This window comes from Equus caballus, chromosome 20 (genome assembly GCF_041296265.1).
Source record: "Equus caballus isolate H_3958 breed thoroughbred chromosome 20, TB-T2T, whole genome shotgun sequence".
NCBI lineage: Eukaryota > Metazoa > Chordata > Mammalia > Perissodactyla > Equidae > Equus > Equus caballus.
The window spans coordinates 53,493,242-53,509,316 of record NC_091703.1 but is presented as its reverse complement, the minus strand read 5'-3'; the positions used below and the strand labels follow the sequence as shown (position 1 = coordinate 53,509,316).

Below are 16,075 nucleotides of genomic sequence, written 5' to 3'. Positions count from 1 at the left end.
TTGGGGCTCAAGTAGGTTTTAAGATACTTTTAAAGAACAAATCAATATTTCTTGCACACCCACATTTGTGGAGTAGGATTCACATCTGCTATGCTAGCAATAATACTTTAATAAAGACAAGAAACTCCAGATCTCTGATTTCTGGAGCGTTGTTTGTTTATTTGTTTGAGGAAGATTAGCCCTGGGCTAACATCTGCTGCCAATCCTCCTCTTTTTGCTGAGGAAGATTGGCCCTGAGCTAACATCCGTGCCCATCTTCCTCTACTTTATATGTGGGACGCCTACCACAGCATGGCTTGCCAAGCGGTGCCGTGTCCGCACCTGGGATCTGAACTGGTGAACCCCGGGCCGCTGAAGCAGAACATGCAAACTTAACCGCTGCACCACTGGGCCGGCCCCTGGAGCGTTGTTTAATTCAGTTCATTCTGTCTATGGGACCAAACGTTTATTTGGAGCAGACAGGAGAGGGTGAAAAGGGGTGCTGTTGGTGATATATTCGAATAGAGGTGATTCCTGGTTCAAAACACACCACTAAACAGCTGTCTTCCTTAGCCACTCAGAGGTCCAGCCCTAAAGAAAACCGTGAAACCAGAGAAGGTGTGTATAATTGCTATAGGAGCCAAGTTCAAACTTAACAATCAACTATTAAAACACAATTCAATCTAATCATTAGTGGCTGAAAGACACAGCTCTAGTCAATTATCAGTCATTAAAATACAGTTGATCATCACCATTCACAAATTCTGCATTTGCAAATTCGCCCACTTGATAAAATGTATTTGTGACCCCAAAACCAACACTCATGGCGCTTTTGTGGTCCTTCGCAGACCTGCGCAGTGGTGAAAATCCTGAGTTGCGTGATGTGCACATTCCCAGCTGAGACTGAACAAGGTTATGTTCTGCCTTCTTGCCTCAGCTTTCATACTGAAAAAGCGTCCCTTTCGTGGTCTATTTAGTGCCACTTTTTCTCACTTTGTGCTTTCTTTTGGTGTTTACAATGACCCCCAAGCTTAGTGCTGACGTGCTGTCTCGTGTTTTAAGTGCACGAAAGCTGTGATATGTACTTAATGCCACTAAACTGTACACCTAAAAATGATTAAAATGGCAAACTTTATGTTACATATATTTTACCACAGTAAAAAAAAAGAAGGGCTGCCATAATGTGCCTTAAGGAGAACACACGTCTGCTGGAGAAGCTTCCCTCAGGCATGAGTCACAGTGCTGCCGGCCGTGACTTCAACATTAATGAATCAACAGTATATGTATCTTAAATATGGCATCTTTAAACAGAAACACACATAAAACGAGGTTATGTATTGATCCGGTGACAAAAATGTGGAGACCAGAGGCTTGTAGGAACCTAACCCTGCATTTCTCCTGGGAACGATGGTTCAGCATTTGCTGATTGGTGTTTGTGGTGACTTTATAGAACACAACCACCGTGAACAATGAGAACTGGCTGTAACTGGCTCAGATCAACTGCTCAGGGATCAACTTGCAAATGTTCAAACTGTCCATAAAGACACAACCATAAAAATAATCCTAATACCTTAAATTTATATAACATTTTATAATTTCTCATTGTTGGTACAATTCTGTAACTGTCTATGATAATAAAGACCTAAAAAATGAGAGATCAAAACACGTGTGAAGGAGACAACAGCTCAAACATGGTTGCGTACCTCTACCGTCTATTCCGTTTCTCTCTGCTGCTGGGGACGCCATGCATGCCGCAGCTCCTTTCTTCACTTGCTCGAGGTCTCTATTCACAAGTCGTCTGCCCAGTGAGGCCCTCCCTGACAAGCCTTTATACACAGCACCCCGCTCCGATTCCCATCACCTTTATCTGCTTTAGTTTCATCCACAGCTCTTAACAGCATCTGATATATTACTTATTTGGTACTTATTGCCTCCTCCAACCAGAATGTAATAACCTCCATAAGGGCAGGTCTTTAAACCTGGTACCTAGAACAGTGCCTGGCACATACCAGGCACTCAGTAAGTGTTTGCCAAATAACTCACTAGATGAAAAAAATAAATGAGTGAATTCACAGGAGCACAGTGCACGGTAAAAATTAATCACTCTTGGCATTACATAACGTGGGATAAGGGGCATAAAGTAATTCAGAAACTCTATCTTTGGGGCCAGCCCAGTGGCACAGCGGTTAAGTTCGCACGGTCCGCTTTGGCGGCCCAGGGTTTGCCGGTTCAGATCCCGGGTGCGGATATGGCATCGCTTGGCAAAAGCCATGCTGTGGTAGGCGTCCCACGTATAAAGTAGAGGAAGACAGGCACGGATGTTAGCTCACGGCCGGTCTTCCTCAGCAAAAGGAGGAGGATTGGCAGTAGTTAGCTCAGGGCTAATCTTCCTAAAATAAATAAATAATAAAATTATATATATATATATATATATATAAAGAAACTATATCTTTGCTTCTAGAAATTTTTTTTAACTAAGATAAATTTGGAATTGATTTCCTAATACCTACATTTTGTACTAAAGATAGGTCACCATCTCTTCTCTATTTCTCTCGGTATACACATGTACACATAACTTTAAGAAAAGTTGTCAAAAATCTCTATTTATGAAATAAAGAAAATCAAGGGTTTCTCTCAATATAAAAGCGTTTTCCTTTACAAATGGTTTTTTTTCAGGAATTCTTTAGATAGCAAGTTTCCCTAGAATATAGCAAGCATAATTTACAGAAAAAACATAAATTGCACAAAAAAATTTAGGCTCTATCTACTAACAGAAGTAGTACTATTTTGTAAACTCAAACTTCAGATACATCGTCCAATGCCTCTTCCATGTTTCTATCCCAGAAAGGGTGTGGCCTCTCCTACTCTCTATTGGAACTGGCATGTGAACTGGTTTCTTATCAAATGATTCAGCTATGATGGGAGTTTAACCTTATTTGAATGGATGTGTATCAATATCACTGTAAAAAAGATGACATCACTACATAGTGTTGGCACATGTCGGACCATACACCATACCAAATTAACCTGTATAATAATCCACACAGGACAGATTATCAGTGTCCTCCTCTCATCCTCATAAATGAAACGTATCCTTCCATAAATTAGGATGACACCTCAGAGACCACAACTTCCAAAAATATATACTATACCTGTGTGAATCGGTCGCAGTCAACAACACGGAAAGTTTTGCCATAAATTGTAATGTCTATTCCTCGATTTAGGTCTTTCCAATGGTAATGGTCTCCCCGGTCATTCTTGGCTAGCCGCTGGCGTTTGATTAACTTGCCTTGAGGGATCCCAGAGTTTTCCACAACAGGCTCGATGACAGACATGCTGTCATCTTCGAGATAGTAGTAAATTTTCACTTGACGGATCCTATAATGTTCCTCAGTCGACATAGGAACATCTTCTTGGAAATAGGCATCAAATTTCAGCACCTGTAACCCATAAGGAACGGAGAAATGGCGTTGTCTTATTTTCTCATCCACAAAATAGCAAGTACCCTCCAGTAAAGAGAATCATTCAGGGAGATTTGAATACTCATCACTTCTATCTTCTAAATCAAAAGTTACCAAACTACAGTCCACAGGACTAATCTACCCCTGCCACCTGTCTTTGTATGATCTGCAAACTAAGGATGCTATTTTACATATTTAAATGGCTAAAAAAAATAAAAATAAGAATAAAATTTCACAACACATGGAAATTATATCAAATAAAGCCATACAAATAATTAATATTTATTTTCTAATGGCTGCTTTCCCATTACAAGGGCAGAGTTGAGGAGCTGTGATAGACCGTATGTATGGGCTGCTGCTATGGGCTGAACTGTGTCCCCCCAAATTTTATATGTTGAAGCCCTAACTCTCAGTGTGACTATATTTGGAGATGGGGTCTTTAGGAGCTAATTAAGCTTAAATGAAGTCTTAAGGATGGGGCCCTAATCCAACAGAACTGGTGGCTTTATAAGAAGAGGAAGAGAGACTCTCAGCACACACGCACTGAGGAAAGGCCATATGAGCACACAGCAGCTGTCTGCAAGCCAGGAAGAGAGCCCTCGTCAGAAACCGAATCAGCAGGAACCTTGATTTTGGACTTCTAGCCTCCAAAACTGTGAGAAAATAAATTTCTATGATTTTTTTTGTTTTTATTTTTTTGCTGGGAAAGATTTGCCCTGAGCTAACATCTGTCGCCAACTTCCTCTCTTTTTTTTTCTTCCCTAAAACCCCACTACATAGCTGTATATTCCAGTTGGAAGTCCTTCTAGTTCTTCTACGTGAGCCGCCACCACAGCATGGTTACTGACAGATGACTGGTGTGGTTCCACACACGGGAACTGAACCCGGGCTGCCCAAGTGGAGCGCGCAGAGCTTTAACCACAAGGCCATCAGGGCTGGCTCATAAATGTCTATGTTTAAGCCACCAGTCTGTGGTATTTTATTATGGCAGCTTGAGCAGACTAAAACAGCTGAAAAGCCCAAAATATTTACTACCTGGCCCTTTACAGAAAAAGTTTGCTGACCTCTGCTCTAAATACTCAAACTATATGTAGACTATTTATTGAATGTGTTCCTTGATGAGATGGCTTAAAGACCTTAAGTCTACGAGCTTCACCTCCATGTCAAAAATCTCTCTTAGAATTTCTGGAAAGAGGAAGAAATTTGAGCAATACTATGACTTGGTTTCAAAATGAAAATGAAAGCTCAAGTTCATTTCTTTAGAAGTGGAGTTCCTTGTAAATGAATATTAATGACATTTTCATCGTTAGAGACTTTATATTAATGACTCAAATCATCAACCCACCACAGAATCTTTGGGAGGTATGCAAATACTGTCCTTGTGCTCAGAAACATATATGACAGAGCAAACAAGTGGTCCTCTGGGGCGCATCAGCACCAGGTGAAGTCAAAATGGCCCACCTGTACATTTAAAAAAACACTAAAATATCATAAAAAGCTTATGTTGACATGCTTTGGGATTCTTGGATTTCTGTTATTCGGTTTCTATTTTTAATATTTCTTTTTCAGGGAGAGAAAGTATTAGAACGATGTTTTGGGTAGGCAACAGTGTTAACCCAAACCTCTACTAGAATAAGAGGAACAAACCAAGGAGACTCTTTAGTGAAGACACAAATATCGCTCAATGACAGGAAGATGAAATAATTTTATACGTGAGTGCTATTGCTAAAAAGGTATAGTGTCTACTGTGGAAGAACAGGATAGTTGCATAGGCGAAATATGAATATAATGGAGCGAAGGCCTTGAAAGTAATAATAAAAAGAGAAAATGGATGAATGTAATGGAATGTTAAAGAAGAAAAACCATATGGTAAAAGCAAAAGACAAAGATCATTTTGAAGTACACAGATCAACTGCCAAGAATTCAAAGTGGGGATATGATCAGTAACTCATCTATGAAATGGTCCGTGTTGGAGCCAGATTTATAAATACACAAAATGTTGGAGCCAAGAGTGATCAGCTAATTGATCCTCCCGCATTTCACAAAGGAGGAAACTGAGATTCAGGAGGGTAGAGTGGTCTGCCTGAGGCCGAACAAGGGGTGAGGGGCACAGCTGGGACTGAAACCCAGACTGTAGACTCACAGCCCAAAGTCCTCTCCACACACTTCACTACTTCTTACTTAACAGGCGCTAGAGTGGTTCAGAAAAGGAGTCTGTCTGAGTGAAAGCGGTCGGAGAAAGTTTAAGCAGAGGGGACAAGAGGAGGTTCAGGCCTGGTAACAACAGAAGCCGAGGAAGGAAACCCAGCAGGAACATGCAGGCTATCACGGAGGAGGAAGGAGCTAGGCATGACCATCAGATTGAAAGCCCCTCCAATGGTCCAGGTCTGCAGTAAGAAATTAGCAGCAATGAGAAAACAAAGGGAGGTTGATGGGATTGATAGTGAGGAAGTGGGAGGATGGAAGCCAGAGGGTATTGAGGAGAACACGGTACTAAGGATATCGTGGTGATCCTCATAGAAATGGATACATTAGGGGAAGATAATTTTGGTAGGGCAGATGGTGAGCTCAATTTTAGACTTAACGAATTTCAGTGACAGCACAAGTTGATATTGCAGGGGGCACTCTGAGATACAGGGCTTGGTTAGGAGAAAGAAGTCAGTATTAGAGAAAAATCAGGATGACATTTTGACAGGAGCAACTGAAAGCACGGAACTATTACCAAACTGATTTGGGGAAAACTGTAGGGAAGCAGATTCGGGGGATGGGGAGACAAAATTAGGAGTTCAGTTTTGAACGTGCTTAGTTCGAGATCTCTATTAAACATTCAAGAGGAGATGTCAAACAGGCAATTACATATACCGTCTAGATTTCAGGACACAACTCGTCATCATGCCAAGGACATTTCTTTTCATTTTTATTTTAAAAGACTGGCACCTGAGCTCACATCTGTTGCCAATCTTCTTTTTTGTTTTTCCTTCTTCTTCTCCCCAAAGCCCCCCAGTACATAGTTGTATATTCTACTTGTAGGTCCTTCTGGTTCTGCTATGTGGGACGCCACCTCGGCATGGCTTGATGAGCGGTGCCATGTCTGTGTCCAGGATCAGAACTGGTGAGATCCTGGGCCACCGAAGTGGAGGGCGCAAATTTAACCACTTGGCCACAGGGCTGCCCCTGCAAAGAACATTTCAAACCATGAGTCTGGACCAAAGGAATAAGCACAGACAGAGAACAAGACCAAAGATCAAGCCCTGGGGCAGCCTCACTTTCCCAGCCTTCTGTTTTCTAAGATGAGAGGGGATGACAATGCCTCCAGGTACTGGCCTCAGAACAGGAGGCAGGGAGGAGATATAAACACACACACACATTTTAAAGGCTCAAATAACCAGAATATTTTGTATTTTTTTAAATTTAAATGATTATGAGTTATTTAAAAACAGACCTTATAGACTATGCCATATGACTGGTACAGATGAACCCTAATCTCCCATCTTTGTGTATCTGCAGCAGTGAATTATGAACACAAGATCATTTTGCAAAATCCAAAAACTTCCCTTTGAAGCAAAGAAAAATTAAATAATATACAGCTTGGTTTTTTATTCATTTTAGTATATTCAGATTGTGTAGGGAAAAGAAGTAACCGATTATATATATATGATACATTTGGTATGCATTGAAGAAACTGACTATTCAATTAACTAGGGCGCTAAGTTCTCAAGTTCGCTAGTTATTTGGGAGTCTGCTAACTGACATAAATTGTAGGTGGCAAAAATTTTGCCATTTAAAAGTACAGATCAGTTTGTCCAATAAAATACCTGGGTTTCCCCTGGCATAGGATCTAGACATATGGCTAAAACTACATCTTTTCAACATGTAATTCATGTTACAGAGAGCCAGGCTAATATGTGAGGTCTCAGGTAGAGAATACTCTATCCCCAAAAGTGCTTATTCATTTGACTGGTAATCAAAAAGGCACTAATCTATTTACTTATTAAGAATAGAATTAAGAGTTCTGTGCTCCTCCCACAAAGAAATGACTGTGAAGGAAGTTACCACAGAAAGCTCTTCAGCAAGCAGTCAGGATAACATTCGCTTTGCCAGCTGGAGTAAGACCTTAATGTTTAACGTAGAGAGGAAGGATATTTAGATATTGTGCTGAAAATGTATTTCTCACGGAATTCTACAGCTCACGGACTTCTAGTTATCACGTATTCTAACCTAATTTTATAGATGAGCAAACCAGAGACGGGGACTCCCCAAGGTCACAGCACTAGCTGGAAGAAGAGCCAGAACTAGAATCCAGGTCTCTTGACTCCCAAGAAGCTAAGAATGTGATAACAAACGAGGAAATGTTCGCAATTACTTCAAGATTGAAGGGAAAATGCTGAATGAATATTTTCATATCACATACAAGTATAAAAAGCCTAGTCATAGTTTTTATTGTTTTTTATTTTACTTTACTCTGTGTGAGTATTTCGCATGTTTGGCTTGTCGTTTTTCAGCAGTGACATAGACAATAAGTTAATTTTGTTAAATAATGATTCTTCTCATTTTTTCAACTAGTGTTTATTGAGTACCAGTTACAGAACAAACCAGATGAGTCCTCGCCCTCATGAAGTATGCACTCAGATGAGACAGATAAACACCAAACAAGTCAGCAGGACAAACTGTCAGACAGTGCTATGAAGGACCCACAGAAAGGGAAGTGACAGGGAACAATAGGGAGGAACCTCTGTAGTATGGTGGCCAGGAAAAGCTTCATGCAAGCCTCCCTGAAAGATGAGACAGAGTCAGCTGCTCAAGGGCAGAGGACAAGCTATTCCAGGTAGGGAAAACAGCATGTGCAAAGGCCTTGTAGTGGGGGGAAAAAGTGCTACAATTTCAAGAAAGTTAGGAAAATAAATCTAGTGTGACTGAAACACAGTGGGTGAGGAAAAGAAAGGCCCAACATGAGGTGAGGGAAACAGCAGGGAGGGCCAGATCCAGCAGGGCTGTGAGGAACCTGCAGAGTTGGATCTCAGTCCACATGCAACGGGAAAGCCATGGAAGTGTCTTAGGTCAGTATGTGACATAATCTGATATTTAGTTTTAAAAGATAAGCCTAGCTGTTCTATGAAAAATAAATTAACTAATCGTGGAGATGGAAATAAGTGGACAGATTAGTTACATATTTTAGAGGTAGAAATGACAGAGCTTGTTAATAAGATTGGATGTGGGCTGTGCGGGAAAAGAAGAGTCAAGGGTGACTTTCAAGTCTGGGGTTTGAGCGGCGAGGTAGACGGTGTTAACGTTTACTGCACTGGGTAAGAGAGTCTGAAGGCATTTCCCCAGAGAAATGACATAATCAGAACTGTGCTTTGGGGACTAACCCAAGCAGCAGACCTGTCATGAGCACAGTAAACAACTGTAAGACGAATCTAACAGTTAGCGATATGTTAACAGTTAACACATTGCTTGTTTGAACTGTGGCAGTGGTAGAGGAAGGGCAAGTGAGAAACACCTGAGTGGACGACTCACTGAATGTGGGGAGAGAAGGGGAGAGAAAGTCAAAACCGGCTCAGGTTTCAAGCCTGGATTATCTGGAGGAACCGGACAGGAGGAGCGGATCTGTGGGAAAAGGTGATGAGCTGACAGAGACATACAGAACCTGAGGTGCCAACAGCTCATCCAGGTGAAGACATCCCCTGGCAGGGGACGTAGGTCTGGAGTTGCAGTGAGGCCAGAATTGGAAATAAATATCGATCGCTGTCTACATTATGATAGTTGAAACCACAAAAGTAAGTCAGCTCTCTCCAGAAGATGGTATAAAGAATAAGAACAGAACCTTGGAAATGCTTACAGTTAAAAAGTGAGAGGAGGAAGGCAGGCCAGAACAGGAGCAACCAGATGGAGAGAAAGAGGAAAACCAGGAGAGTGAAGGGTCCTGGGAGCAGAAGAAAAGCAGAGTTTCAGGAAGGAAGGGAGAGTCCACCACAGCAGATATTGCCAACAGGTCAAAGAGAATGCTAGCAAAGAAAACCCCTCTAGATTTGGCAAAAAGGACAACACTGCCTACCTACGGAAAAGTGGCTTGGGCTTGAGGGCGGACAGAAGTCAGATAGTAAGCAATGTGACAGTCCAGTGAGGAGTAAAGTGCTGTTGCTTAAACAGGCCACAAGGCAGAAAGGAGGTTTTTTAGGATAAGATAGTATGACCCTAGGTAGAGAAGTAGTCACAAGAGTGTTTGAAATGGAAGTTAAAGATGAACAAGATGAAAGAAGAAGAATATCGGGAACAAAGAGTGGGGAGTTAGCCTGGGAAACAACACAGCGGGTGATGAGGAAGAGAACCGCATGGGAGCTGAGAGAAAAGATGAGGCGCTCACAGTCGACGTCCTGGTCCTTCTCACCTGCGCAAGAAATGAAGTCATAGTCTAAGGATGAAGAACAGTACAAAGAATGTCCAAAATATGGACAAATATGTTGACAATTAAGTGGACCTCCAGGAGGAAGTCCTAAAAAATTTAAACTCTGATTTAATTCAGAAAAGCCATAATTCCCTTATTGCAAAAAAAAAAAAATCTTAGTTTCAAAACCATGCATTCAACTACTTTCTACCTTGTTATCTATGGTAAGGATCATTTATCTAGAAATTGTGATGATCCAAGTAAAATGAATAGGAAAATAAAAACACAAATATTCTTCTTTGTACCCACTATCGTTAAAGAAATGAATTATGGACAATATTTTAAAAGTCCAAATTAAGTAATGACAACTAGCACAAAATAACACAGAAAAACAAAAAATAGGAAGCCTGTTTTCTATTCAGGCACAATTCCTCCCTTTCTGAATTTCACAAATACCTTCTTATGACATGTATAACTTTGTCACTTTCTAGTTTATAATAGTTACTTGCTATTCTTTTCAGCAAACATTGAACCTACCAGGATTTGTATCTTGATAAATTGTTAAATGCCTACCCCACTCCTGTCTTATATTTTCACCCCTTTCTCTTATCTACTGATTTTACAGTGCCTGTCACAGCTGTGAATAAACAAGAGAAACCAAAAAAAGGTAAAGAAATACTCAGTCACAGAACCAATACCATTTAGTGGATGTTTAGGTTCAGCCTATGAATATATATGTGAATGTGTTCCTATCAAATGAGTGAGCCGACATGGGGAAGAGAGGATTATATGGATTCTGGCTGAGACATTTAAAAATTAAGTGATTATTAATGCAAATGGTATAGTTCCATCAACAGATTATTTTGTACCTTCCAGCCTTTAGCTTCGACAGGTACTCAATAAAGCTTGACTAGCTGGAGGAAAATGGTATAGAAATTTAACAAAAATAATAAAATAAAAAGAGGAAGAAAATAGGCAAGGAGTAAATTAAGAAAGCTAACTTATAAAAACTGGTCAGTAGTTCTAAGACCCAGTTATGCATAAAAATTATCTGGGAATTACAATCAATGAGGGTTGGGGTGACATCCAAGTTTCTCAAGTCCGCCCAGGGATTCTGCTGCAAGGCCAGGGTTAGGACTACCTCACCTTAGTGAAAAGAAGAGGCCTCCTGGGGCTGGCCCCGTGGCCGAGTGGTTAAGTTCGCGCGCTCTGCTGCAGGCGGCCCAGTGTTTCGTCGGTTCGAATCCTGGGCGCGGACATGGCACTGCTCGTCAGACCACGCTGAGGCAGCATCCCACATGCCACAACTAGAGGAACCCACAACGAAGAATACACAACTATGTACCGGGGGGGCTTTGGGGAGAAAAAGGAAAAAATAAAATCTTTAAAAAAAAAAAAAAAGAAGAGGCCTCCTGACAAGGGAAATCAAGCATGATGTAGAAATGCCAACGGAAGGAAATAAGGCAACTCACATCACAAAAGCCTGGGTAAATGAGACCCAAACAAAATGTTATACTACCCTTTGGTCATGTCATGCCAAACCTGCAATGTTCCCTTAAAAACAGAAACTTATGGAGACAGCCTGGAGAAAACTGACCACAGATGGAGCTGTTGTCATGATGACATGCTGCATTTCACAGAGATTAGGGATTGTCATCATTACAGAACACAGGACTGTTAAAAAGTAGAGAAAACAGAGCAGATAAACAGAGAGTAATATGAACTCAAGAATTCAGAATTCATCCAACTTCTCTTTAACTGTGTTTGGAAAATTTTTCACTGACATCTACAGGGAATTATTTTTTGTAACTGGCTTCCTGACTAAAGACAGCCTCTTCCAAGCCCGAGTTCAGCTGTCTATGACTAAGGGTGGAGGCAGCGGAACAATTTTCTCCTCAGAGCATCAAGAAAACCTGTGGTTTACTGTTGACTTTTCAGCAAACAGTTGACCCTCAGAAATTGGAATTCAAGGGTCAGCCTAAAATCCCAGATGATACCTTTTTGTCAAAAGCCACATGAGCAGGAATGAACTCTGCAGGTGGGGCCTGCTTAGGTTGGCCGTAAGTCAGAAGTGGTGCCTTACTCGCCAAGTCATCCAGTTCAGCCTGGGACAGCTGGGTGACTTGGAGCCGGTCCCCGCCTATCCCAAGTGTTGGACGTTGAACAACTGCATAGCCGTTTCTGTAGCCCAGTGTCTGGCATCTATGAAATGCAGTTTTCTGAGGGAGAAAAGAAGTATGTCAATAACATTTTACAAATATTTGTCAGGCAAGAAAGCTAACTTTCAAAAATATTACAACTTAAACCTTTGCTTATAAACACCACAAACCTTATAGCTAAAAGGCTACCCTAGAAGGTTCTTGTATTTTAAGCTAAAACACTTGGCTAAGAACAAGGAGGGAAGCAGCAGCCAGAGCTTAAAATAAAACTTAAAGCCCTGCTCCAGAATGCCCAACTGAATTACCAGCTCGCTTTTCACAAGAAACTAAAATATTATCTCATCTAAACTCTTAGGACCAGCTCTGTAGCTGAGTGGTTAAGTTTGCCCTCCACTTTGGTGGCCTGGGGTTCGCCAGTTCAGACCCTGGGTGTGGACCTACGTACCGCTGGTCAAGTCATGCTGTGGCAGCACCCCACATACAAGAACTAGAATGATCTAAAACTAGCATATTCAACTACGTACAGGAGCTTTGGGAAGAAAAAAAAAAGAGGAAGATTGGCAATAGTTTTTAGCTCAGGGCCAATCTCACCAAAAAGCATACTTTAAAAAATAAAATAAAATAAATAATAAACTCAATCTTTCACTAGTCTTCCCATGTTTTTCATCTTATCTGGTGGTCATAAACCACAGGACCTAGAAGATCTGGTTCTGTGAAGTGAATTTTTGCCTGAAATGAAAGGCCCCTGTTACAATGACATTGACACAGTCATACTCCTTGGAAAGTAGGTAGATGCTATGTATTTAAAGTCTTAAACTCCATAATTCCACCCCTGATCCTTTATTTTAAGGATATAATCCAAAATTATGAGAAAGAACAATACACCCAAAGCTGACCATTATAATGTTAATTACAATAGTAAAACACTGGAAACAATGCAAAGACAAACATACAGTTAAATGACGGAAAACTCACTCCAAGGACCATTATGCAGTCATTAAATTAAAGACCATGTGGCAATCTCGGAAAACTGTTCACGATTTAATAAACCCAAAAAAGCAGCATATAAAATTATATGTGAACTACAATTACAAGCAAACACGTGCATGAAGACACTGGATTTGGAGAATGTTCTCTGTCTATATTACACATTTCTCAATTATGCTTTTTTTAAGCAAACATAGTTTTATAGTAATTGAGAAAAACAAAAGATTAAATATAAAAAGGAAAAAGTGGAAGGGAAAGATTTTTAAGGGCTGAGGAGACTAAAATGGTGACATAGGCGACCCCAGCCTCCTCATGTCTCCACAAAGCTCAATGATTGGATTGCTAGCCACAAACAAAAACAGCTCTGGAAGAGCTCTAGAGTCCACCTTGAGAAGGTTTTAGCCACACAGTGAAACAGAAAATTTCAGAATAACCCCAGAAGAAGAGAAAGAAAACAGCTTCATCTTGCTTGCATCATCCCATGCCCCAGGCCAGCATTCTTCAGTGCCAACAGGGAACTTCTCAGCTAGAAAGAGTTCCTCTTGCCAGGAAAGGAAGAGGAGGGTGAGCACCCAGCTTCTCCAGTCTTTTGGGGGCACTGTATGAAGGTCCCACTTCAGTTTCATCCCATGCAGATCGGGAAAGCATAGGTGTATAAAGCCAGCTAGGAACAAGGAGGAAAAGCAGTGGCGACTGGCAGCAGGCACTTAGTAGGAGTGACTGTGGTTCAGAGACCTGCTCAGCAGACAAACCCAGCAGATTTTGCCACTGACTCAAAGCCAATGGTCATCACAGACACAGCCACCATGTACTCTCTGCAGATTTCATCAGCCTTCAACTCACAGGTATTCATGTTTGCCGACACCAGCCACCTGCAGCCCTCCTCACTTCCTCCCCTACCCGTCCCCACGAGAGCCCAGGAACTCCAATGGCAGCCAGCTCAGGCCTCTGCAGCTGCTCAAGAGCAAGATGCCAGTATAGACCCCGCCCCCCTGGCTGACCCCCACTGCAATGCGTGTACTTGGAGCTAGCCCCTCCAGCAGTGCAATGGCACATGACCAGCCCAACCCCCATCAGTGGCTTCCACTGCAGTGTGCATGCCCAGGGGGAGAGTGTGCAGCCACAGGAGAGCACACTGACAGCCAGCGCCTCTGCAGCTGCCAGTGAGCTTAAAGTTGGCTCAGGTCCTTGCTGCCTGCTCTGGCCCTCACCACTATGTATGCAATAGGCCCCTGCCACTACATAGGCACCTGTAGCTGGCTCCCTGCAGCCAAGTATGTGTACACCACTGGCTCTGGCCACCACTACTGCTTGCGCTGGTCCCTAGCTGCTGGACCTGGAGGGACCATTGAAGACCATAACAGCCCTTGCAACCACTGTGGACCCCATGCAGTGCTTGCCAAGGACCACACAGTTGTTGATGCTGTAGACCCCAGTGGCCTGAGCTGAAGAGACATCACAGACCCTCCCCACCAACCCAGTGCTGCACACACCCCTGTACTTGGTGCCCTGCACATCTAGGATCACAGCATGCTTCAGTGTGCTCGCATCCACAGGTGAAAGGCTGCCCTTACTGAAGTTAGTCCATAAAGTCTGGAAGACAGGACCACTTCTTCAAATGTGAAGACACCTATGCAAGAGATCACAAAGAATCAGGGTAACACAACTCCACTAAAAGAACACAGTAAATCTATAGTAACTGGCCCCAAAGAAATGGAGAACCAGGAATTGCTTGATAAAAAAAATTCAAAATAACCGTCCTAAAGATGCTCAGGGAGCTACAAGAGAATACAGATAAACAATTTAGTGATCTCAGGAAAATGATACAAGAAGAAAATGAGAAGTTCAACAAAGAGATAGAAAACACAAAAAAGAGCCAAACAGAAATTTTAGAGCTGAAGAATACAAGTGAACTGAAGAATTCAATAGCAGCTTCAACAGAAGCCTTGAACAAGCAGAAGAAAGAATCAATGAGCTAGAAGACAAATCAATTGAAATTATCCAATAAGAGGAGCAAAAAGGAAAAAGAATGAAAAAGAATGAAGAAAGCCTACAGGACTTATGGAACATCAACAAAAGAAACAATGATGTACCACTGAAGTCTCAGAAGGAGAAAAGAGGAAGAAAGCAGTACAAAGCTTATCTAAAGAAATAATGGCTAAGAACTTCCAAAACCTGGGGAGGGATTTGGACTTCCAAGTTCATGAAGCCAATAGGTCAAGATTTCAATCCAAAATGATCTTCTCCAAGACACATAATAATAAAATTGCCTAAAATCAAAGATAGAATTTTAAAAGCAGTAAAAGGAAAAAAAAAATTCTCTCATACGAGGGAACCTCCATAGGGCTATCAGTGGATTTCTCAGCAGAGACCTTGCAGGCAAAGAGCGAGTGGGATGACCTATTCAAAGCACTGAGGGAAAGAGACTGCCAACCAAGAATACTTCACCCAGAAAACTAGTCTTTCAGAAATGAAGGCGAGATAAAGACTTGCCCCAGTAAACAAAAGCTGAAGGAATTCATCACCGCTAAACCTGCCTTACAAGAAATCCTGAAAGGAGTTCTTCAAGCTGAAACAAAAAGGTGTTAATTATTAACATGAAAATATATAACACACTGGTAAAGGTAAGCATAGAGTCAGATTCAGAATACCCTAACACTGCAATATGGTGACGTGTTAACTACCTAACTCTAGTGTAAAGGTCAAAGGAAAACAGTATTAAAAACAGCTATAGCTTCGACAATTTGTCAATGGATACACAACATAAAAAAATGTAAATGATGACGTACAAAACATGAAGGGAGGAGAGTAAAAGAGTAGCTTTTGTATGTGATCAAATTTGAATGGCTAACAGCATAAAACAGAGTGTTTTATATATATATATATACACACACATATATATATGTATGTATGTTTTATGTAAGCCTCATTGTAACCATAAAGAAAAACCTACAGTAGAATCACAAAAGATGAAGAGAAGAGAATTCGAACATACCACTATGGAAAATCATCAATTCACAAAGGAAGGCAGCAAGAGAGGAAGAAAGAAACAAGGGAACTACAAAACGGCCAGAGAACAGTAAGATGGCATTAGGAAGTCCTTT

The 16,075-nt window shown here is 41.4% G+C and overlaps 1 protein-coding gene across 9 annotated transcripts in view; it reads right to left on the bottom strand.

The window, feature by feature from the left end:
* Positions 1–16,075, bottom strand: part of EFHC1 (EF-hand domain containing 1) — a 76,401-nt gene that overhangs the window by 55,089 nt on the left and 5,237 nt on the right. For 2 of the 9 annotated variants that reach the window (XM_001498967.7, XM_023625076.2), the window contains exons 2-3: positions 11,823–12,044; positions 3,132–3,419 (exon numbers count right to left, since the gene is read on the bottom strand). In XM_001498967.7, coding sequence (XP_001499017.4) covers positions 3,132–3,419; positions 11,823–12,044 — 510 coding nt within the window. Of the gene's footprint in view, positions 1–3,131; positions 3,420–6,377; positions 6,615–11,822; positions 12,045–14,464; positions 14,602–16,075 lie in introns of all 9 variants that reach the window. The other 7 variants (XM_023625077.2, XM_070245682.1, XM_070245681.1 and 4 more) reach the window with 6 other exon arrangements.